The sequence below is a fragment of the Tiliqua scincoides genome, chromosome 10, assembly GCF_035046505.1.
Source record: "Tiliqua scincoides isolate rTilSci1 chromosome 10, rTilSci1.hap2, whole genome shotgun sequence".
NCBI lineage: Eukaryota > Metazoa > Chordata > Lepidosauria > Squamata > Scincidae > Tiliqua > Tiliqua scincoides.
In genome coordinates this window covers 27,310,140-27,332,469 of record NC_089830.1, presented here as the reverse complement: position 1 = coordinate 27,332,469, position 22,330 = coordinate 27,310,140, and the positions used below count along the sequence as shown (strand labels likewise).

Here is a 22,330-nt window from a genome sequence, read left to right as displayed (position 1 = left end):
TCTACTTACCCGTTTCCATCCACCACCCACTCCCAAATCTGTACAGGGAGCCACTTTAAGATTTACGGGATGAATCCGAGTCAAGGTCATTCATAAATCAGAATCACGACCCTCACACGTGCCCAACTGAAACTAGAAGGTGGGGGCCTTGAATTTGGATCAGCAACAGGTGACTGTGGTGGCGTAGCTAGAGGGGGTGCAAAGCACTAAGTTTTGCGGGGAGCTTTGCCACAGCATGCAAACAGCCCCTCCCCCTTGGAATCATTTCAGGTGGGGGGGCAAAACGGAGGCATTCGTTCCCTACAAACTTAGTGCTTTGCACCCCCCCTCTAGCTACACCACTGCTGGCGCCAAATCTGCCCTCTCCCCCAATGCTACCAAGAATCCCTGCTTGCCAGTTTAGAGGCGAAGGGGGTGTGACAGCAGCAGCCCTCACAGCAACCAGCCTTGGCTGTGGGCCTCCGGAGGGCAGGATGCCGTGCCTTGGCCCGCTTTCCCCCTTCTCAAAGTTTCCACCTCACAAATGCAGACACTTCCCCAGGGCTGCCAAAGCAAATGTTGCCATGTCTCTATGGAAACCCCCCCCCCCCAAAGAAAAAATGCAGCACCAAAGACAATCGCAGGACGGAATCTGCTGAGTTTTCACATGGTAGCACAATCCCATGCACAGTTCTGGGAGTAGGTCCCCTTGAACTCAACGAAACTTACTTCTGAGTAGACATGCCTAGACTTGTGCTGCAAGTTTGCTCCACACCAGTTAAGACACATGGTCGGTACCCACGGCAAAGAGTGTGTGTTGCTGGGTGGGGCGAAGCCAAGCCGCTTCTCTCCTGCTCTGTCTCAGTCAATGTCATTTGTATTTAGCTTGGCAGGGTAGAAATGTCACCGCCTTCTTCCACCTCAGCACTCCAGGCAGCTCATGGGGGTCCCACTGAGGTGTTGGCCAGACTGAAACCTGTTTTGGTTCAGCACATGGGTTACGCCATGTGCCATCAAGCCCAAGTCCTGGGACCACTGAGCTGCTTGCTCAGTTGCTGCTCCCAGACCGATAGGCTCATTTGGCAGTCCTGGAACATAGCTGTACCCCAGGGGAGAAGAAGGGGGCTTTCTCTCCTTCTGCCACTGTTTTCTCACTCTGCCCTCCTGCTTTGCAGCAGGGATGGATCATCACCTCTGCATCTGATCTGCTGTCCACCTGCAACAGCCCGGTATGTTGCCCTGGGATTCATCTGGAGTTGGATTCCTGGGCTCAGTTTGAGCCTCCCTTACTCTCAGAGTTTGGAGAGTGCTTTCCAGGTTCTTAAAACTGGGTTTGGTTAGCATCTAGTGTTCTTGGCCAAGGGTCAAGTGTGAGGGCCACAGCCCCCCTCCCTTAGTACAGCTACTGCTGTTTCAGACCCATCTCTTGCCCCTGAAGTTGCCTATGAGGCACAGGGCAGACTGGGGGGGGGGGAGGCTAGATGCACCCCAGGAGCTGTTGGTAGACTAGTCAGACCCACAGAAAAGAGTCTGCCAAAGCTTGACAATTTCAAATGGAACCTCCGTGTTCCAAAGCTTGATACCTCCAACCATGAGATGCCACCAGGGAACGCCTTCTGCCCTGCATGGGCATTTCCCTGAGTTGCCTAGCTGGTCTCTGTCAGAGACTGAAGCACACGGATGTTGGCTTTATCCAGCGAGGCAGATCTTGGTTTCTGCACCCGTGGCACAAAGCAGTCAGCATAACTGGTCCTGCGAGGCCTTTCCTATGTCTCTGTTCAACACACCCTCTGCAATGCATCGGGACTAGCAACAGTTGGCAAAGCTCGGTCACGGGGCAATCCTCCAGCATCATGGAGTGATACAGAGATGGCTCTCGAGTTTCTCAGCATGCACTTGTCCCGCATGTCACACAGCATGTTCCTGTCCAGACTTGGCTGCAATCAATGGCCAGATTTAGACCAGTGTGGCGCAGCCCCTCCGGCCATTGCACTACTCTTCGTGTTTTGGTCTTCCCTTTAGACTGTTAGGAGCTAAAAACTGGGCAAGGCGACCATCCAGGCCTCCAGTCACCCAGTAAAAAGTCCAACAAAGGAAGCAGAGACATCAACTCTTCCTGGCTTCCATTTTGCCTGACCAGACTTAGAGGCTGAGGCAGCCTCCTTCACATCCACAGATTCAGCGTTCCCAAAACTGTCTGTCTGAGATCATCCACCAACCCCACCTGTTGAACTTCTGCCAGACAATGCCTGGCATTCCAAAGATCCTGTCCATTCCTGTCCTAAGCTGAGCCCTTCCTCTGAGGGTGAAATGAGATTCAGACTCGCATTACTGCCCTCCATGTCGGAGCTCTGGTGTCGATGTTGCAAACTTGGAGAGGTACAAAAGAGGCCAGAAGATCCAGGGAGGTGCTTTGGGGGCTCTGTCCTTATGCTGACAGCACTCGATCCCAGTGCTGAGGGACTTCTCCACAGGGTCTCTGTCCCCTGTGCCCCCTTTCCATACAGCTTGGCTACCACACTCCTCCCTTTCCCTCGGTCAGAGCGAAGGCCTCCGCAAGTCCGGGCCGGTGTTGAGTCTGTTCAGCTTGGCTCTCTCCTCGTTGGAGATGTCCGTCTTTGGAAGACCGGCAAGGGGGCGCAAGGCTGGGGGGAGCCCTGCCTTGGCCGCCACCCCCTCCTCCCTCACCCCTTGCTCGGCATCGCCAGGGTGGGTGATGTTGCGGATGAGGTGCATGGAATCGGGCTGCAGGCTGTTGTTGGAGACAGGTTCTGGCGGCGCTGGTGGGGTCTGTCGAGATCTGCGATGGATCCAGAGTGCCAGGAATGCCGAGACAGGGACTGCCAGCACCAGGAGCAGCACTAAGGGCAGCACCGCATAGAGGACGGTGGCACTGATGGCCCCTAGGAGGGAGAGGATCTGGAGTGAGGCTAGCAGTGGCTTCAATGACCTAACCTCAAAATCCCTTTCTTGTCCCAGGTATGGGCACCTGGGGCCCATAAATTTAACAACCCCTTTCACTCCCTCCCTCAGGCCTCATGAGGCCTCTGAAAGGTACCACCGGACACCCCCTCAAGGTGTAGTAGCTGGGGCAATTGACACCCTCCCTATCAGACTGGGCACAAGGCTGATTGCTTGAGAGGTCCAAAGGAATTACGTCTTTGACCGATCTCCACAACAGGCTCCAGTAGCCAATAAGGTGTATGAGAGCTCAGAGTGCAAACTGGGAAGGGACATCAGAAAGGCATGGACAGGTTCCAACAAAGACTGCCCTTCGCAACCAGGAGCGCTTCCAAGGTGTGCCAGATATCACCAGCACAGGTTGCAACAGCCCTCTCAGATAGCATCACCCTATTGTACCATCTCGGGCTCTGCGACAGCTCCAAGCACCTACCTTGACACATCCCTTCCAGGCAGGGCTCTTGCAGTGCCTGGCAAATCGCACCCTCAGGGCAGGAGCAAACGTAGCTGCCTCCTCCACCCAGGCAGGAGGTGCCTTCTGGACAAGGGTTTGGTGAGCAGAGGTCCACAAGAATCTGGAACAAAAAAGGGACATGAATGAAGGTCCATAACCATAATTTATTCCTCTTCCACAAGCCACGGGGAGGGGCTAAGAGGGGATCATATCCAGACACCCACCCAGGTTCTGAGCAACTCATAGACTTTTCAACTTGTCTTAGGGGCTAGAAACTTGACTTTTAAGAAGAAAGGAAGCACTGCCTAAAGCCCCCTTGGTTGTCTAGAGATCTCAGGGGGCTGGCAAAGATGCTTTGCTAAAATAAAATTAAAAAAAAGACCCACAGCCCAGGGAGAGAGAGAGTTACCTCACAGCGATGGCCACGGAAACCAGATGGGCAGCGACAGTGGAGAGCCTTGCCCTCGGTCTCCTGGCATTCCCCTCCGTGCAGGCAGGGGGCGCTGGCACAGGCACCCAGCTCTGTCTCACACTCTGTGCCCGTGTATCCCGCCAAGCAGGAGCAGCTGGGTCTGCCATCTTTCACCTGTTCGGTCAGGGTGGGAAGAAAGAGAGAGATGGGAGCAACTGCTTCTAAACAGCTGAGAGTTGAACACTCAGAGAGAGTTTGTGGCAGGGCGGTGGCATAGCTGGAGGGGGGTGGAGCACCCCTGGCAGGGAGCCTCAGCGCAGCGGGCAAGCGGCCCCTCCCTTCGGAGCCATTCCCGGCAAAGGGGGGGCAAAACAGAGCCGTATGGCTCTGTTTTGCCCCCCCCTTTGCCGGGAATGGCTCCGAAGGGAGGGGCCGCTTGCCCGCTGTGCTGAAGTTCCCTGCCATGGGTGCTCCGCCCCCTTCCAGCTACACCACCACGGAAGGGGCAGCTTGGGGGTGGTGGGGAAGAGGTTGGTGGAAGGAGGCAGAAGGCACACCCAGACAGTGCATAGCCTGGATCTCGGGGTCAGAGCCTGGCAACACTGTGACCTCTATCATCCCAAGAATAGTAAGGCTGTCCCTATAGTTGACTAATTGGCTAGATGTCTCAGAGCCCAGTCTTATCCAATTTTCCAGCACTGATGCAGCCATGCCAACGGGGTGGGCGCGGCATCCTGCAGCAGGGGAGCAGCAATGCAGGTCTCCTCAAGGTAAGGAAATATTCGTTGCATGGCGCTTGCATTGGCACTAGGAAGTTGGATAAGATTGGGCCCTCAATCAAAAAAGCATTTTAAGAGCTGGAACAGGCACCCCCAATTAATCAAGTGACACCGTTTCCCCTAAAAACATGCTCTTTGAATGGGAGCAGGTGATAGCCCTACAAGAAGCCAACAAGCCCATGGGGCTGGAGTGAGGCTATGCAAGTCTTGGTGGGGGCAAACTACGGTGGTTTTCTCAGGACAGAACTGGGCTGATCCTCGATTCTGTGGACAATTCCACCTGCTGGTCCACACAGACACCCACACACCTACCTGGCAGGTCCCTCCATTGTGGCACCGCCCCTGGCACAGGTTCTCTCCTATCCAGAAAGAGGAAAGGGAACAGGTGAAGGAAGAGAAGGAGGAGTTGTGATGGTGGGCGCCGCCTGCCAGCCTGCTGCCATGAAGCTGCAGCCAGCCTCTCTCGAGTCCAGCTTGCCGCACCCCTGCTGGACCAAGCTTTCCTTTCCGCCCCCAACCCGAGTGGAGCTCCCTCACTCACTGACACTGCAGTTTGGTCCAGTCCAGCCTTTCAGGCAGTCGCAGAAATAGCCCCCAATGAGGTTTTTGCACCCGCGGGCGTGAAGGCAGGGGTTCCTCTGGCATTCGTTCACATCTGGAAACAAGGAGGGCACAGCTGGATTCGTTCAAAAGTCTGCCTCGCCCAACATCCTGCTTCCCTCATTCACCCTCTGCAGTTGGACTTTTTCTGCTCATTCTGTGACCTCCCTCTGAGCGTGGGGGCTCAATTCTGGGATCGGACTAGTACCCAAACTTCACCCAGCCAGAGTCACTGCATCCAGTCCTGTTCGGGTGGCCATCCCCGCTTCTTGGGGTGATGACTGAATTCCATCAGTGAATCCACAAGGCACCCAAGCAAAGAACAAAACCCTAATTCTGCCGGAATTTGTGGCCAGGGTCTCCTAATGCAGTCTGGCTGGCTTGGGAAAAAAAAACAAGGATGCTGTTTTTTCACTTTTCACTCATAGGAATGGCAAAAAATAAATAAATCCCAAAGCAGTGGCGTAGCTAGAGGGGGTGCACAGCAGTAAGTTTTGCAGGGAGTTTCATCACAGTATTCCAGCGGCCCCTCCCCTTTGGAGCCATTCTGGGTGGTGGGAGCAAAAGAGAGGCAAATGCCTGGCTCTGAAGGGGAGGGGGATAAGCTGCTTGAAGACTGCGGTGAGGCTTCCTACAAAACTTAGTGCTTTGCATCCTCTCTGGCTGTGCCACCATCCCAAAGTGATGCAGAAAGTCTCTGACATCTTACAGGCTCACAGCATTTTGCCTGCCACCTCCAAGCCCTCCAGTTGCCACCAGCAGGTTCTGTTGGGAGGTCATAGAATGAGCACAAGAAGTCCAACTTCTGAGGATGACGGATCAGCCTCGGAATGCTGACAAACAGGGAAGTCACCACACAAGAGAGAGAGGAGGGGTGGGAGGCAGAAGGAAAACCACACACATAGCCTGGGGACAGGGGGGTCTGTGTGAAACGTGGGGGTGGGGGCACAGGAGGGGGTTAGGACCACAGACGGACAAAATTCTCACCAATCTGGCAGGTCTTCCCCATCCACTGAGGTGGGCAGAGGCACTTGAAGCCAGCTGGAAGGTCTCTGCAACTTCCTCCATGACTGCAGGGCTCCGAGAGACAGTCAGTCACTTCTAGGAAGTGGGAGTTCACATTTAGCCATCAGAGCTAATAGCCAGTGCTAGACTCTGCCCTCTTCCTCCTCGAATATGTCTCACTCTCCTTGAAAGGCATCGGACTCAGGTCCACTGGGGACCCAACTTCTGGTACTGTGCTAGGGGAAAACAGCTTCTACAAGGCACCTACAAACTGCCCAACGGCTGCGGCTCCAATTTGAAAGGCTGCTTTGGCGGAGCTCTGCATGCAGGTTTAGAATGTAAGATCTTCCCAGCCTTGGGAGAAGTGAGGTTCCCACCCACCTCCCTTCCCTGCCCCATTCCCTGGGTGGGGGGTCCCCAAGCTGGAAGCCTCTTACCATTCTGGCACAAGTCCCCGCTCCATCCTGGGGGACACACACACCGGGAGCCAGAAGCGCTTTTGAGACACGTCCCACCATTGGAACACAGCCCCGAGGTGCAGGTGAATTCAGCCACAGGGGAGGGAAGGAGAGCTGGAGACAGCCAAAGGAGAAGAGGCAGGGGCTTTAAAGGCAGATCAGCCAATGACGAGTCAGCAGAAGTGACTAGCCCACAGAGAGACCTGCTAGCCAGCTTGCCTCACATACCTGCATTAGTTGGCATCAAAGTTAAAGGACCAACTCTTGCCAAAGTGCTCCCATCTGGTCACCTGGAGGCAGTTCTGAACTCACCAGAGGCAACCAGGTGGGAGGCAACCTTGTTAAAATAGCCCCAGCATCAAAAGAAGAAGTTTTGTTCACCCCTCAATGCTTCCAAGCCCCACTTCTCCCAGAGGCAGGGCACAAAATTCTGTGCTCGTTACTGCCTTGACTAGGTCTCGTTGGATGATTTTGTTTCGATTTGGGGTACTTCTGCTCCTCCCATTCTCTGTATCCCTGCTGACTCCGCTGTGCTGCTCTTTCCCTATAGTTTCATTCCTCTGGACTGTTTAAATCCTTATTATCAGCAGTTCTGTGACCTTTGACACTGAAAGGGGGGGTGGTTGCTTTTTAAAAGAACACACAACTCAATAATCAAAGAACCCAGACAGATTTAACAGAGGGTTCCTCCCCTAACCACTCCCCAAATCAGAGGTGGAAATGAAACCCTGGTGTCCGGCCCATCTCTCGGCCCCGCCCCACCAGCTCCCTGACCCGCTTCCCCCTTTGAGGCGTAGGCAGGAATGATGTTCCTTCCCCAGACTGTCATGCACACACCCTCACTCCCCTCCAAGGTCCTGCAGCAGGCAGGCTCCTCACTTCCAGTCTCCCACATCGTACAGCTGAGAAAACAGCTTCGGAGGAAAGGAGAGGCCTTGCCCCTCCAGAAACTGAAGGCTTGCCGATGCACTGGGATAAGAACATAAGAAGAGCCCCGCTGGATCAGGCCCACGGCCCACCTAGTCCAGCTTCCTGTATCTCACAGAGGCCCACCAGACATAAGAACATAAGAACAGCCCCACTGGATCAGGCCATAGGCCCATCTAATCCAGCTTCCCGTATCTCACAGCGGCCCACCAAATGCTCCAGGGAGCACACCAGATAACAAGAAACCTCATCCTGGTGCCCTCCCTTGCATCTGACATAGCCCATTTCTAAAATCAGGAGGTTGCGCATACACATCACGGCTTGGGAAATCTGGGCTTCTCCTGACTTCTGAACCAAGAACTGCTGCAGCTGCTGCTGAAAGCAACTGAACCTCTCCATAGCCATGAGCAGAAAGAAGCTTCCGGTAATGTGCTCCTGAGCCTTGGCCACTCTGTGTTCAGAACAGGCTCTGCCAGCCCCCCCCCCCCCCACTCACCATCTTCACAGTTCCTGCCATGGAACCCCTTGGGGCAGAGGCACTCATACTCATTGGGTTCCTTGTTGGCACAGGTGCCTCCATTTTGGCATGGCTGGTGCGACCCACAGTAGTTCAGATCTGGGTGAGGAGAGGAGCAGAGGCATGTAAATGTGAAGCACCCAGGCCACCAAGCAGTTCCAGATCAGGCACCCTTCCCTCCAGGCTTCTCGGCAGCACCACCAGCTCCTGACTCAGAGGCTACAAATAGCAGCATCAGACAAGGGGGCACTGCAGTTTGGGAATAACATGTGAAATGTTGTCACGCCAGTACAGTCCACTAGCCCCAGACTGCAGTTCAAAGGGACTGGGGGTTGGGGATGGATGAGCAAGTGGCTCACAACAGCCCTGCAGTGCAGCCCCATAGATAATATTGCAGGTAAAAAGGTGATTCCCAGCCAGAAGCACACACATCTGTCTCCCATTATACTGCAGCAAAGGTCAGCCTAGAAGCATGGCTGCCTCAGACCTCCTGCAGCCCAAATCAACTGCATGCCAGAGACATGTGTGCCACTGGCTTGTGGCATGCAGCCCATGTCAGGCACATTGTTCATGAGGTGTTTGAAAACAAAATGTTCCTACAAAGTGATGCCCCACTGAAAAAGGGCAGGTACCCCCTTTCACCTTCGCTGTGACCTTCTGTTGGAGGTGGGGAGGGAGGGGGCTAGATCTCAACAATGGCCTCTTAAGTGAACCCCAAATCCGGGCAGCGTCTGCAAGTCTAGACAGTCAGCACGGACGTGCCTCGGGGCTGCCAAGTTGCACTCTGCCGAGCATGCCCAGAAAGCCGAGACCCACCCTTGTCGCACAGGAGGCCGCCCCAGTTGGTCTCGCAGTCGCACTTCCACGGCTCAGTGCAGCTCCCGTGAACGCAGCCTGGGAAGAGGATGCACTTGTCACACAATGGGCCCGTCCAGCCATAGTGGCACCTGTGAGGGGAAGGACGGAGGCACTCAGAGCCCGTGGAGTAAGGTGGCGGGAAACTGGGGGTCCAAAAAGCAGCTTGGGCAGGGATTCTGCAGACTGGAACGGAACTCAGGCCTACAATCTCTTGGAAGCAGCAACTGTTACCCTGCACATGCCTGATCTCGGAAGCTAAGCAGGGTCAGGCCTGGTTAGTACTTGGATGGGAGACCTTGGGAATACCGGGCGCTGTAGGCTTCTACCATAGTCTTTCCAGACTGAAGGTTGCCAACCATCTCCCTATACTGAACACTATGTCCCGATCTCGTCTGATCTTAGAAGCTAAGCAGAGTCAGGCCTGGTTAGTACTTGGATGGGAGACCGCCTGGGAATACTGGGTGCTGTAGGCTTATACCATAGTCTTTCGAGACTGAAGGTTGCCAACCAATCTCTTGGAACCTGGACCTGAGCCCAGGGCCTGCCTAAGACCTCTTGGTGTGACAAATGCTACCCCCCCTCATCCTACTCCTTGAACTGGAAAAGGGTGGAGCAGAAGTTTGGAGGGGAGGGGCAAGCTACATGGGCACACTCACAGAGAAGCCCAGAGTCCAGTCATGGCTATCGACCTTGATTGTGCCACGGAAACTCCACATGCAGGGTAATCTACCTCTGAACACTAGTTGCTGAGAAGCAACAGCAAGAGAGCACCGTTCCGTTCACTTTCATGGTCAGCTCCAGAAGACAAATGGGGTAGGAACAGGCTGCTGGACTACACGGACCGTTGGCCTGACCCTGCAGAACTTATGTTCTGGGTGCATCGAACATCTGTCTAATCTCCGAGCGTCTCTAAGCCACCATGGAGCTGCTCATTCAGCTAGCAGCCATTTCCATGAACTGTCAATTTTTTTCCCCCCAAATATGAACAGGACCCCTGGGTCCCATCCTCACCTGTGTGTGGGGGGCCGATGAGGTCTCTGACCAGTGGCTAAAATCAGTGGCTGTGCTGCCCCATGACCCGGTTTCCTCAAGCACCACCACCACACCCCATTCTTATCAGTCCACAAATCTGAGGATGACTTCATTTTCCAGGTTTGGGACTCAACACTTCCCTCTCCTCCCAGCTGGGCTTGGCAGGCTGTTCTGTGCCCTGGAGGCATTGCCCTGCAACAGGGTTGAGCTTCCAGGCTTCCACCCATCAGGCTTTGCCCGAAACTGGCTTGTGTGCGGAGGAGCAAAGAAAAAGGGGATACACAGCAAAATCCCCGCGCTCCACTCCTCTATTTGCAGGAAGCTTTTAGAAATTCCAAAGTGACCAAGGGAAAAAATTAAATCTGGTGACAGGAATGAGACTGCAGACTTTAATCAAGGCAGGGACAACTTCTCTGTGGTCTAAATGACACCGAGGTGCTTCCTCAATGGCTGTCGGTGGCTAGAGGAGGTTCTTCTAATGAGCACTGCCAGCCAGTGCCTAGAGGCACCTGGGAGCACATGGCGCTACCTGCTTGGGTGGGAGCTGGAGAGAAAAAGAGCTGGGTGGGTTCTAATGTAGCCTGTGGGGGCCACAAGCATGTTTGCAAGCGGGCTCCAAGGAAGCATGGATGGGACTGAATGTCACCACCTCTCTCTTCTCCTCTAGATTTCCTTCTTTGCTTTTTGAACCCTGAGAGTGGGAGAAACAGTGGAGGTGGGCGTGTGGGTGCAGACAGGCATCTCTGCCAAGCCCCCACCTGAGGCAACAGCCTCAGTTGGCCTCATGCTGACCTCAGTTGGCCAGCCCTGTTCTCTCCTCATAAGGAAAACCAATCTTGTAGAGGATTTTCCTTTCTATCACTGACAAAAGCAGAGGGTGATGAAATGGGAACATACATGACAAGTCACCAATGAGCAATTCCAAGTTTGAAATTGTACAGCAGGAAACCATTGCTACCTTCAATTATCATTACTGCTCTGGACACTCACTGAGGACTAGCAGCATTAAGAGTTGTATGCAGCAAAGAAGCGATGCAGACCTGGGAACCCACACCAGCCCATCAATCTCGACAGCGTTCCCCCTCCCCATCGGTGTCCCACTCCACTAACCTGCACTCGCCGGGAACTTCACAAAATCCATGCGTTTCATGACACCCCTGGCGGCAAATTGCTGCAAGAAACCAGTGGGGGGGGGGGAGAATATGTGAGCACACAGCCACAGGGGGAAGGGTCAGTTGGGGGTGCCATGGCTGGGAGATAAAGACACAAAGGGGCCTTGCACTGAATTCCTCCAGCAAGCTCAGGATGAATCACAGTTCTAGGTCTCAGGTGTAGGTGGGCTATTCCCATCACCTGCTATCTGTTCCGTGAACAGGTGAAGAAGAAGCCAGCGTTCCTGTATGTTTTGCTGAGCTCTCAGAGGAAAGAAAGACCCCGGGGTGGTGTGCAAAAGGATGTGCAGAAAAGGGGGTTGCAAGGTAATAATATAGACCCACAGAGGGTCTGAGCATCAAGGTTAATTCCCAGTGGTCCTGAACCATGTCTCATAAAATTGGATCTGGGAGCCTCTAGGAGTACTGGGTTCTAATTCCAGTTCAGTGGTTAAAGAGGGAGCAGCTGGGAATGTTGGAACAGGACTGGGAGTTCTTGCCCCAGATTTTGGATGCTGAGGATTAGAGCCAGAGGCACAGGCTGCTGTCCCCAGATCTGGACAGGAAGTGATGCCTAGCAGTACGTTGCACGGCAGGACTCCTGGGTTCTCTCCCCCTGTGGCTCCATTTTGCCCCCCCCACCTGCGTCAGCCACATAGTCATTCCGGGACATACCCCGCTTGCACTCGTCTCCCGTCCAGCCGTCCAGACAGACCTTGTTGCCCACAGCGTCACAACTGTGGTGCCCAAAGAAGTCGTCACGGGGGCGGCACAGGAGGTTGCAGGCCGGGCCGTAGTAGTGCTCCTGGCAACGCACCCGCACCCGGTACTCCAGCGAGGTGCTGCGGCCATGGTGCCTCAAGTCCTGCCAGCCCTCGCCGGGGTTCAGCATGCCCGAGCGGGTCACCCTCTCCATCAGCTGCCCTCCTCCTGTAAACAGAGGGCGCCAAATTGTGGAGGTGCCACTCACAACACTGCCTGTCTGATTTCCACACACACCTCAGGACAAGTGCTATCCCAGCTCCTGACTGGGGGTTTTCCAGGTCTCCAACAGGGAAGATCCTTACCTTGGGTGGTAACATCAGAGCTATTGGCAGCATCCCAGGCTTCCAGGACCAGGGAGTACGAACGCTAGGAGGAAAGAGGCACATGGTTATCCGAGGAGACGGGGGGGGGGAGCCCTGGGAATGCAACATTTCCCAGGCTGGGAACAGAAACACGGAGTGGGGGAGGATGAAAGGAAATGCACTCTCCTGACACCACCATGCCTGGGAATTTGGATGTGGGACAAGGGCAGGGATCAGAGGCAAACAATTACACCCATTTTAGAGGGAGGGAGACTGAGGCACGCAAAGAGGTTGCAGGCTCAGGGAACAACGGTTTGGATGAAGAAAGAATACAAAAGTAAGAGCTGGGAGACTTTGGAAAAGGCATCCATGTAAGGCACAAAAACCTTGGGTGCCAACCCAGTCCTTCTCCAGCCACTCTGCTTGTAGCCTGCCTTCTGCTTGCACACCTCTCAGATAGGACTGAAGGCAGATGGGTGACTTCAGCAAAGGATGCCTTCCCCAATGGGCTGCAGTATTTGGCCCACAAGTTGAAATCTGACAGGCTCAGACCAGCCCACCTGGGACCTTGGCAAATGAGTTGACTGCTCCACTGGCCAGCCTCATCCCTGAACAGATATGGCTGTGTGAACCTGCTGCAAACGGAGTCCGTTCTTTGGACCACGAAATTCAGTGGGGTCCAATACTGGCTGGCAGTAGCAGTTTCAGGCAGAGAGAGTCTTTACCTGGCCTCGCTGGGGCTACCAGGGATTCAACTAGGCCAGGATGGCGTCGTGGTTCTGGTGTTGGATGGGAGACTTAGAAGAGCCTGGTTCAAATCCCACTCAGCCATGAAGCTTCCTGGGTGACCTTGGGCCAGTCACTCTCAGCCTCACCTACCTCACAGGGTTGTTGTGAAGACAAAAGTGGGAAGGAACCATGTACGCCACTCTGAGCTCCATGGAGGAAGGGTGGTATAAAAAATGTGAAAAATAAAACTAGGGCTGCAATCCTATTCACACTTACCTGGGAGTAAGCCCCATTGACCATAATGGGGACATACTTATAAGTAGTCATGCATAGGCTTGGGCTGTATGTCTGCCCCATACATACAGTGACATCCCTGATGATGTATGTTGGGGGGAAAAAATGCTGATGTGCACTTAATTTATTCTGCACTCCAGGGCCCTGACCTAGGAAACTGCCAGAGAGCATGTGCAGAGTGCCTTGTGACACCTCTGAGTCATCGCAGCCAGTGCCACAGCTTAGTGAAAACTGTTCCCAGTTTTTACTAACTGCAGTTTTCACTAAGAACTGCAGGAACCTGCTAAGAACTGCAGGTTGCACCACCTCTCCTCTCAGAGATTGGACAGCGGAAGCTTGCTACTCTGTGCCCCCCCCCCCCCCGCAGCGGGCCCAGTCTGCATGGTGCAAAGCTTGCTCCAACCACAGACCTGTCTGGCTGTCTGTTCGCAGGGCCTCGGTGTGGCCGAGGAGAGTCACACGGCTGTGAAAAATTAAGTCATTGTCTGGTGTGGGGAGGAGAGCTCCACATCCGAGGGAAGGGAAGTGACTTTGCATCAATTAAGGAGAGAGAGTTTAATTAAGTTATTTATCTCCTGATCTCACTCTTCTTCTCTGCCCCCCCCTTGGGAGAGATGGGTTGAGTAATACAAAGGTTTTACAGAAGGGGGAGGGAGTAACTACAGGGTTACTGCCCTTCCCTCCCAGCACTGGAAATCCCCAGACACACACACACACACACACACACACACACACCCCTTTGTGCTGTGTGCAACATCTGCCAAAAATTCTGCTTTACAAGGTCATCCCCAGGTCCAAAAATACAACCCTTTGCAGCATTTGTAGGGTGGCATTGCAGTTATGAGTCCCAAAACACAGCACTCTGCACATGCTCTATGTTGCTCACTCCTGGCTAAGCCCTGCCCTGGGTCTGAGTCAGAGACTCTGGTCTTTTCAACATTACAAATATGCAGCGTTTTGATAATAATTTCCTTGTCAGGGCTTCCTCTAAAGAGTGCTAGGAGTTAGGGTTGGTCAAAGACCTCCAAGCCCCCCATGCTGAGGAGCCTGCCAAATATGGCCCTCCTTTAGCTGGTGATGTTTCAGTCTCTACCCCTCCCACTCCAGGACTGGAAAAGGAAGAGGGTGACTGAGCGGAAGAGGAAGTGTGGAGGACAGGAGAAGCATCTGTCCCACCCGCTCCATTCCACCACCTTCTTCCTTTTCCAAGCCACAAGGCAGGAGAGAGAGAAGTAGAGGAGGTGTGTGGGCAGATGGAGGGGGACAAGCCACCAATCTGCTAGTTGAGGCGCCAGCCTCACTTGGCTTCATGGCAGGGCTGGTCCTGCTAAGAACTGCAGGTTGGAGAGAGTGCTGAGAATTGTCTCCATCTGAAGACAGCACTCTCCCCAGCTTTCCCCTGCAGACTTTCTGCTTTTGGTTAGGAGGGAGAATTTTTCAAGGTGCAGCTTTTCCCTTCACCATGCCACAGTGGAGGGAAAACCTGGGACTTCTGAAACTGGATCCTTTTCCTCTCCAACAAGCATTTGAGGGCACAGGAAGTGCCTCCTCTAATTCCCTGGTTGGGGGGGGGAGATGCTGCCAGTGTAGACCTAATTAATTAGAATGAGGAACTTAGAAGCATGCACCCACACACCTTTCCATGTTTCTGACAGGGGAGGGAGTGAGAGCTGAAGAGACGTGCCAAAAATCGATACATCATTAAGGAGGCGGTTTATACAAGAGCAGTCTTGCCCATTTATAGGTCAAATGAGATTCAGCATCTGCCTCAGTTCCCCCCAGGGAAAAGAGGGGAGGCAGAGTCCATCTGGTTTTCCCTTTCCTCCTGCTCCCTCCCCCCCACCTCTCCCACAGCACCTGGGGCCCTCTCCCAAGAAAGAAGCTGGCTCCGGTTTCAGAGTTTCTTTCCCCTCCCTGCCCACGCCCCACTGCAGCCACCACAAAGAAGAGAGAAGGACCAGTGGTTCAAGAAAACGGTTGGCGGTTCAGAGTATGCCAGGTTTCGGGTGTCACTGCATTCTTGACTGGGCACAAGGCAACATGACAAAGCGTTCTGTGCTGTTCAAAAGCTTGCATTCTACCCCTTCAAAGCCATTTGTCATCCTTTTTTGTTGTTATCGCTTCATCCTGTCCTTCAGGAATGGTGACGGAGGGCATGGAGGAAGAGAGGTTGGTGCTTGAGTATAGATGCAAGGGAGGGCACCAGGGTGAGATCTCTTGTTATCTGGTGTGCTCCCTGGGGCATCTGGTGGGCTGCTGTGAGATACAGGAAGCTGGACTAGATGGGCCTATGGCCTGATCCAGTGGGGCTGTTCTTATGTTCTTATGAGTATAGGACACTGGCCTAGAATAAGGTTGGACTTGGAGTGCCAGGAGTCCTGGATACTACTCTGAGCTCCAGAGGGAAGTACTCCTAGTGGTGAGCCTTAGAGACCTACTGCTCTCACCACAGGTGAAGGAAGCAACAAGAGCCCCTAATCATGTCCAGATTTCGTGCCCCCTGGCATCACCACCAGTCCTTACAGATCTGAGGCAGAGCCACCACCACCCCCAGTTGCTCCTCCCCAGAGACAAGGAGCCCAAAGGTCTTACCGGCCAAGCAAAGTCAAAAGGGACCACCATCTTGTTGGCGTGGTCCAGCACTTTCCGGTGACTGGCAGAGAAGATATTGCCCCCTAGGACGGGAGTGGTGGCAGCACCCAGGACACAGGGCCCTCCTGGGAGCGCCCGAAGCTGGTACTCCTTGAGGCAGGCTCGGAAGAAGGTCTGGCACTGCTCCTCCTGGGGGCAGGGGGGATCCAGACCCCCGCGGCAGCACCGGCCATCAGCCAGCACCCCCTTCTCGTTGCGGACCACACGGATCTGTAGCTCGAAGGTGCCCACTGCTTCGAGGACCTGGAGGGGCAGAGCAGGCAGGGGGTCAGCGTGATGCAAAGCTGCAAGGCACATGGGACCCAGACTCAGGGCCCCCACCCTGCCACCCCCCCAGAAGAAAGGCACTCCTCTCATTACAACTGCGGTTTTGGGAAGAACATCAGAAATGCCCCGGAGGAGGAGGCGGAGGCAACATCCAGGAACGCAGCATCCTGTTTCCAACAGACGCCCACCAGATGCCTCTGGGAAGCTCTGCCTGCCAGGATCCAGTTTTATGTTGTTTGTTCAAAGGCACTGCCCTCTTTTCTTTGGTTGCACAGGCTCATCCGGGATTTGAACTCGGGACCTCACACATTGCTCAGAGCAAAACACCAAGCTCCAGATGTGGCTACTTTGGCCTGGGATTAGGGCTCAGAACCTGTTCCGAGTGCCTGGACTCAACAGTTATGCAAAACGCTTCTTCAAAGAAGGGTGCCTCTGAGCACATGCAGAGAGCTTTTGCAACCCACATCCACTGACACATATCTGGCAATAGCAAATAAGATTCCAACATCAGAAGGTGCAGCCGTGAGCCTCGCCTCCCACTATTTTCCCGTGTGTGTGTGTGTGTGTGTGTGTGTGTGTGTGTGTGTGTGTGTGTGTGTGTGTGAGAGAGAGAGAGAGAGAGAGAGAGAGAGAGAGAGAGATTGTGTGTGTGTGTGTGTGTGTGTGTCTCTCTCTCTCTCTTTCTCTCACTCACACAAACACACCCTCCCTCTTCCAGGAATAATTCCAGAGCCCTCTAAGCCTTCCAACTTGGACTACCCACTAGTGAAAGAACGTCTCTTTGCACATGCTCAGGGGCACCAAAATGTAACAAACAGGAAAAAAGATGGGCAAGGCTGCTGGTGGCCATGGGCAAGAAAATGCGCTCTGTAGATGCACATTGCACTTTCCAACCAGTGACAAAGAAATCATGTACTGGGGCTTGCAAGGGTAAGCCAGACCCAGACTAGGTCAGGAAGGGGTAAACTGTCCCCCACTCTCCCTCCCTGCCCATAGCTGAGCAGGGGCCAAATCAGCTGACTCTGCCTCCCCTTCTGGGGCTCCAGGGCATTGCTGCAAGGATCTCAGGCAGGCTTTCACCTCTGCTGAGGTGGCCACATTGGAAGGAAGGTTGCTCCCTGCCCTCCTGCTCACCAGGCGGCCGCCAAGTGGATCCGTGGAGGCCCACCCACTGACAAGGCCTGCCCCACATCGAGCCCCTGGTTGCAACCCCCAGGGTGGACATGCACATTTCATACTTTGTGTCCAGACCTCTCTGGGGAAGGATGAAGGCTCACTGATCCCTGTCAGCGGCACCCACCTCACCATCTGAGGCTGTCACGCTGCAGGGCCAGCTCTGGGGGAGGGCAGCTGCACAGCTTCCAGCTTCCCGGGCTGGCTGGCCCAAGGCGAGCGAGCGCTGCAGTCACCAAGTTCACCTGGCATGGAGTGACTGCTTACTCCCAAGCCTGGCGATGCGGCTATACCTCTGGGGTGGAGCACTGCAGGTGCCTGAGCTACCCTGTCAGAACCAGGGTGAGAGCCTCAAGGGGAAAAGCCAAGGAGATCTCACAGACCTCAACAATGGGCTTTCTTTGGGGGCAGCTGGGATTCCTCCGGCTCCAGAACAGGCCTTCTTCACGGGTTTCCTCAACCTACCTGCCCCCCACTACCCAGCCCCACACTGGAGTCAGCCAGGGCTGCCTCTGAACCGGTTTCACAGTCATTCCCCCAGGAACTCTGGAAACCAGAGCTGGGTGAAGAAGTGGGGAGCACAGCTCAGTTGCCTTCTCCAGCTACACTCCCAGGGAGCCTTGGAAGAAAGCTGCTTTTGCTGGGATGAAACCAAGACAAACTGGCAGTGCAGAAAGACCCCAATGAGTCACTCTCCAATTGCTATACTATTATTTCTATAGCAAAGCCAACATGCACAAAGGCAGGTCTGTTCCCCAAGGAGCTTCCAGTTCAGATAGTGACATCCTGAAGACAATGGGGGGGGAGAAGGGGCAGGGGATGCCAGGGTTTCAGCATCAAAGTGAGGCGTCATGTTTGTTGGGGGACAGAAGTGACGCGCCAACCAGTGGTGTAGCCAGATTGGGGGGGCAAAGCACTAAGTTTTGCAGCGAGTCCCACCACGACATGCAAGCCTAGTGGTGAGCCTCCCTGCAAAACTTAGTGCTTTGCCCCCCTCTAGCTACGCCACCGGCACATGCGACACCCCAGGAAGTGCGGGGGAGGGGGGTCAAGAGAGGATCCACTCCTGAGAAGCGACGCGTGGGTCATCCTGGCTTGGGTCTTACTTCCGAGTAAACCAATTGAGGCGCGCTGCCCAGCCAGCCAGCCCCGGGTGCGAAGGATGAAAGCAGACGAGGCGCGCGGAGCCGAGGACGAGAGCCGCCGGGCAGCAGAGCCGCGGAGGTGGGTCCCCCCCGCCCCGTGGATGCCCCGCAGCAGCGCGCTCGGCAGGCGGGCAGGGCCCTGGCGGCCCGCATCTCGCTGCCTCCGTGGGAGCCCCGCAAGGCGAGCGGCAGACGGCACCGAGCACAGGCTCCGACCCTAGCTACGCTTTCCTAGGAGTAAGCTCCGCAGACTACAGTGGGACTTCCTTCTGAGTAGCCACGCACAGGATCGGGACCACAGGCTACAATCCTAACCACAATTTCCTGGGAGTAAGCCCCATTGACTATAGTGGGGCTTATTTCTGAGTAGGCACGCACAGCCTCGGGCTGGGGAGGCCGAGCCAGAGAAGCCCCGAGGTGGGCGTGGAGCGCCATGCGCCGGAGCCGGCGAGCTCCCGGGAGCAGCAGCAGCAGCAGCAGCACCTGCCGGGCGGCAGGGAGGGCGCCGGAGTCCCCCCAGCGGCAGCGAAGCCCCCGCCCAGCAACGCGCCCGACCCCGGACGGGCGAAGAGCCGCACCGGAGTCCGAGCTGTGCATGTCTACTCGGAAGTCAGCCCCACTGCAGTCAACGGGGCTTACTCGCAGGTAAGTGGGGACAGGACTGGAGTCTGGGCTGGCGCGGGCGGGGCCCCCCGAGCTGCGTCGCCCCCACCCCACTCCACTGCGGGGGGCCGGGCCGGGGCTCACCTGGGGCCGCGTGTGGAGCAGCAGGAGCAGCAGCGGGAGGGGGCTGGCGGCGCCTCCGGGGGTCCCGATCCGTCTCATGCTGGCGGCGGCAGCCGGGGGCGCTCAGCGGGGGCACCTGCCCGGCCTCGGGCGGCATGCAGGCGCCGGAGGAGCCCTGGCTGGCCGCGGGGAGTCCGGCTGGTCCTGGGAGCGCGGCGGCGGCAGCCCCAGCCCGCCCGCCTGCCTGCCTGACATCACGCGCGGCGCGGGGTGTGGCCGCCTCCGCCGCCTCCTCCTCGCAGCTCCAGCAGCGGCCCGGCCCGGCCCAGCAAACTTTCCCGGCTGCTGGAGCGGAGGCTTCCTTCCCGGCCGCCCTCCGGGCAGGGCCGGGTCTCCGCCTGGCTGGGACGGGCAGCTCCTTCCCCCGAGGATCGGGGTGGCCTGAGCCTGCCCAGGGCGGGGAGGCTGTGCCAGTGGCGTAGTGGGGGGGGGCAAAGCGCTAAGTTTTGCAGGGAGCCTTCCCGTTTGCACGCCGCAGGGAGGCTCCCTGCAAGAGTTTGCACACTCCCTGCAAAACTTAGCGCTTTGCCCCCCCAGCTACGCCACTGGGGGCCGGGCGGCAGGAAAGCCAGCTGGTGCTGCCCGCATAGCCTGGGCCTTGGGCCACGTGCTCAGCCTCGCCTGCACTGACTGGCAGCATCTTCTCTTCCTCCAGGGCGGCAGCATTAGGCGGGGCCTTTCCAGCCCTGCCTGGAGATGCTGCCTGCAGGGCTGAAGCCGGGGAGCAGGGGCGTCGCTGGGGTTGGCCTCACCCTGCGGGGGCTCATCGCACCAACCCATGGGGGACCCCTTCCAGTGCTGGATCAGACAGAATGAATCACAAGATCATAGGCAGCCTCAATGCAGAGGCCTCAGGCCGGTAGCCAGGATTCTAGAGGTGGGGGGGCAACTGTTTTTTCAAGTGGGGCAATGACGTCGGGGATCTCTACTGGTGGGCAAAATGAAAGGATCAGTCTGGAGAAACATCAAATATCCGAAACGCCCCCAAATTTCATGAAGAGAAAATAATGTGGTGGTTTGTTTTTTTTTTTTGAAAGATGCATTCATTAGCTGTAAAGCTGTAAACAGTAATTTCCGTAGAGTCTCTGCATGCCATGGGAAATGAATTGCCTACATAGAAATAACATGCAACATATCCTTTCATTTACACACCAGTGCAATACACAGGATTGCAACCCTGCAAAAGTAAAACAGGTAGTATTTACTTGTATTGTTGTTGGCATCCTTCAGTCTTGGAAGACTATGGTGTCACGCTCTGAATGGTGGTTCTGGAACAGAATGTCCTCTCCAGTGCGTGAAGCCTGGGTAAAGCAGGTATGGAGGATAGGCTGTTACCCTTGCAGCAAATCCCCCCTCTCCACATCGCTGAAATGGTCCAATGGAAAGGCAGAGGCCAATACGGTTGGTTCCAGCGGCATCGGCATCGCAGGAGTTGCCAGAATATGACTGTGTTCAGCCATGAACTGCCTCAGGGACTCGGGCTCCGGATTTTGCCTCGAGGTTGACTCCTGAAGCCTTTTCCATAACTGGATGTAGCCACAAGGCAGTGGAGGTTTGGGATCAGAGTTTTCCTTCTCTCAGATCATAACTGGGGTTACTTGTATTGAAAGTGCCTATTTAACACCTATCTAGCGCCTATCTAGCACCTATACAATGCCTACGCAACACCTATCTAATGCCTATCTAGTGCCTATATAACACCTTTCTAGCACCAATGTAGCACCTATACAGCGCCTATCTAACACCTATATAGTGCCTATTTAACACCTATATAGCACCTAACACATATCTAGTTCTTATGCAACACCTATCTAGCACCTAACACATATAGTGCCTATTTAACACCTATCTAATGCCTATCTAGCGCCTATATAATACCTATCTGGCACCTATATAGCGCCTTTCTAGCACCTATGTAGCACCTATCTAACACCTACATAACACCTATTTAACGCCTATATAGCGCCTATTTAACACCTATGTTGTACCTATCTAGCACCTAACACCTATCTAGCGCCTATCTAACACCTATACAGCACCTATATAACACCTATTTAACACCTATATAGCGCCTGTCCAGCACCTATCTAACACCTACCTAGTGCCTATCTAACACCTATATAGCGCCTGTCTAGCACCTATCACCTATATAACGCCTATACAGCGCCTATCTAGCACCTATATAACATTTGTCGATGACACATTGCTGATGCTTTGATGCTTTAAAATAAAATGTATTTACATTAAAGCAAGAGGAAAGATATGCTAGTCAAATACAGTAATGCTGTTGGAACACTAGTTTTTTTTTTACAATATTCATTACTTTTAAAAAGCAAAGTACAGAAGATTTGAATTTATGGAATCTACCTGGTGGAGCTGAAGCTTCCCAGCTTTCTGAGTTGAATCTCCTTAGAACCAGGGGTGGATCCAGTGTCTGTTTGGGAGGGGCCATGAGCACTACCTTCAGAGCCCAGATCAACCAGGCAGGTAGACCTGGGCTCTCAACTTGGAGCCCAGGTCCACCTGCTTGGGTAGACCTGGGCTCCTGCTTGAGCTTATCGCCTCTGTGGCCATTTGCTTCCTCTGCACAAAAAATGTTGCAAAAAGGGCTTCAAATCACCCCCAACTGACACCAGATTAGATAAAGAGGACAGATTTGGAAAAAATGTGTGTGGGGGGGGCAAACTGCTGGCTCAGTTTAAGTAATGGCCCCCCTAGGTACAGTCCTGAGTGGCGTAGCTAGAGGGGGTGCATGGCACTAAGATTTGCAGGCACCTGAACACACCTTACAAGAGGTCCCTTCCCCTCCCCTTCAGAGCTATTCTAGGCATTTGCCTCTTCTCTGGTATTCACCTCTGTTTTGCTTCCCCCCACCCTTGTTTAGGTGCCTGCAAAACTTACAGCCCAATCCTATGCATGTGTTCTCAGAAGTAAGTCCCATCAGAGTCAATGGGGCTTACTCCCAGGAAAGTGTGGATAGGATTGGGCTGTGAGTTCTTTGCACCCCTTCTAGCTATGATACTGTCTCAGTGCTGTGGCCTGAGGTTGGGGGTGACCCCTAGGGTTGGGGTCACCCCCAATCAC

At 54.7% G+C, this 22,330-nt stretch overlaps 1 protein-coding gene across 1 annotated transcript; it reads right to left on the bottom strand.

Annotated features, from left to right (window-relative positions):
- Positions 1–611: 611 nt before the first annotated feature.
- LOC136661111 (protein jagged-1-like) lies at positions 612–19,371 on the bottom strand. Its single transcript, XM_066638131.1, has 14 exons — positions 19,208–19,371; positions 15,816–16,118; positions 12,201–12,264; positions 11,809–12,063; positions 11,093–11,153; positions 8,909–9,039; positions 8,072–8,191; positions 6,628–6,762; positions 6,173–6,286; positions 5,127–5,240; positions 4,898–4,944; positions 3,804–3,980; positions 3,374–3,515; positions 612–2,882 (listed from the first exon to the last, which is right to left on the bottom strand). Exons 1-14 carry the CDS (start codon positions 19,283–19,285, stop codon positions 2,518–2,520), a joined length of 2,106 nt encoding a protein of 701 aa, XP_066494228.1. The 5' UTR covers positions 19,286–19,371; the 3' UTR covers positions 612–2,517.
- Positions 19,372–22,330: the final 2,959 nt, after the last annotated feature.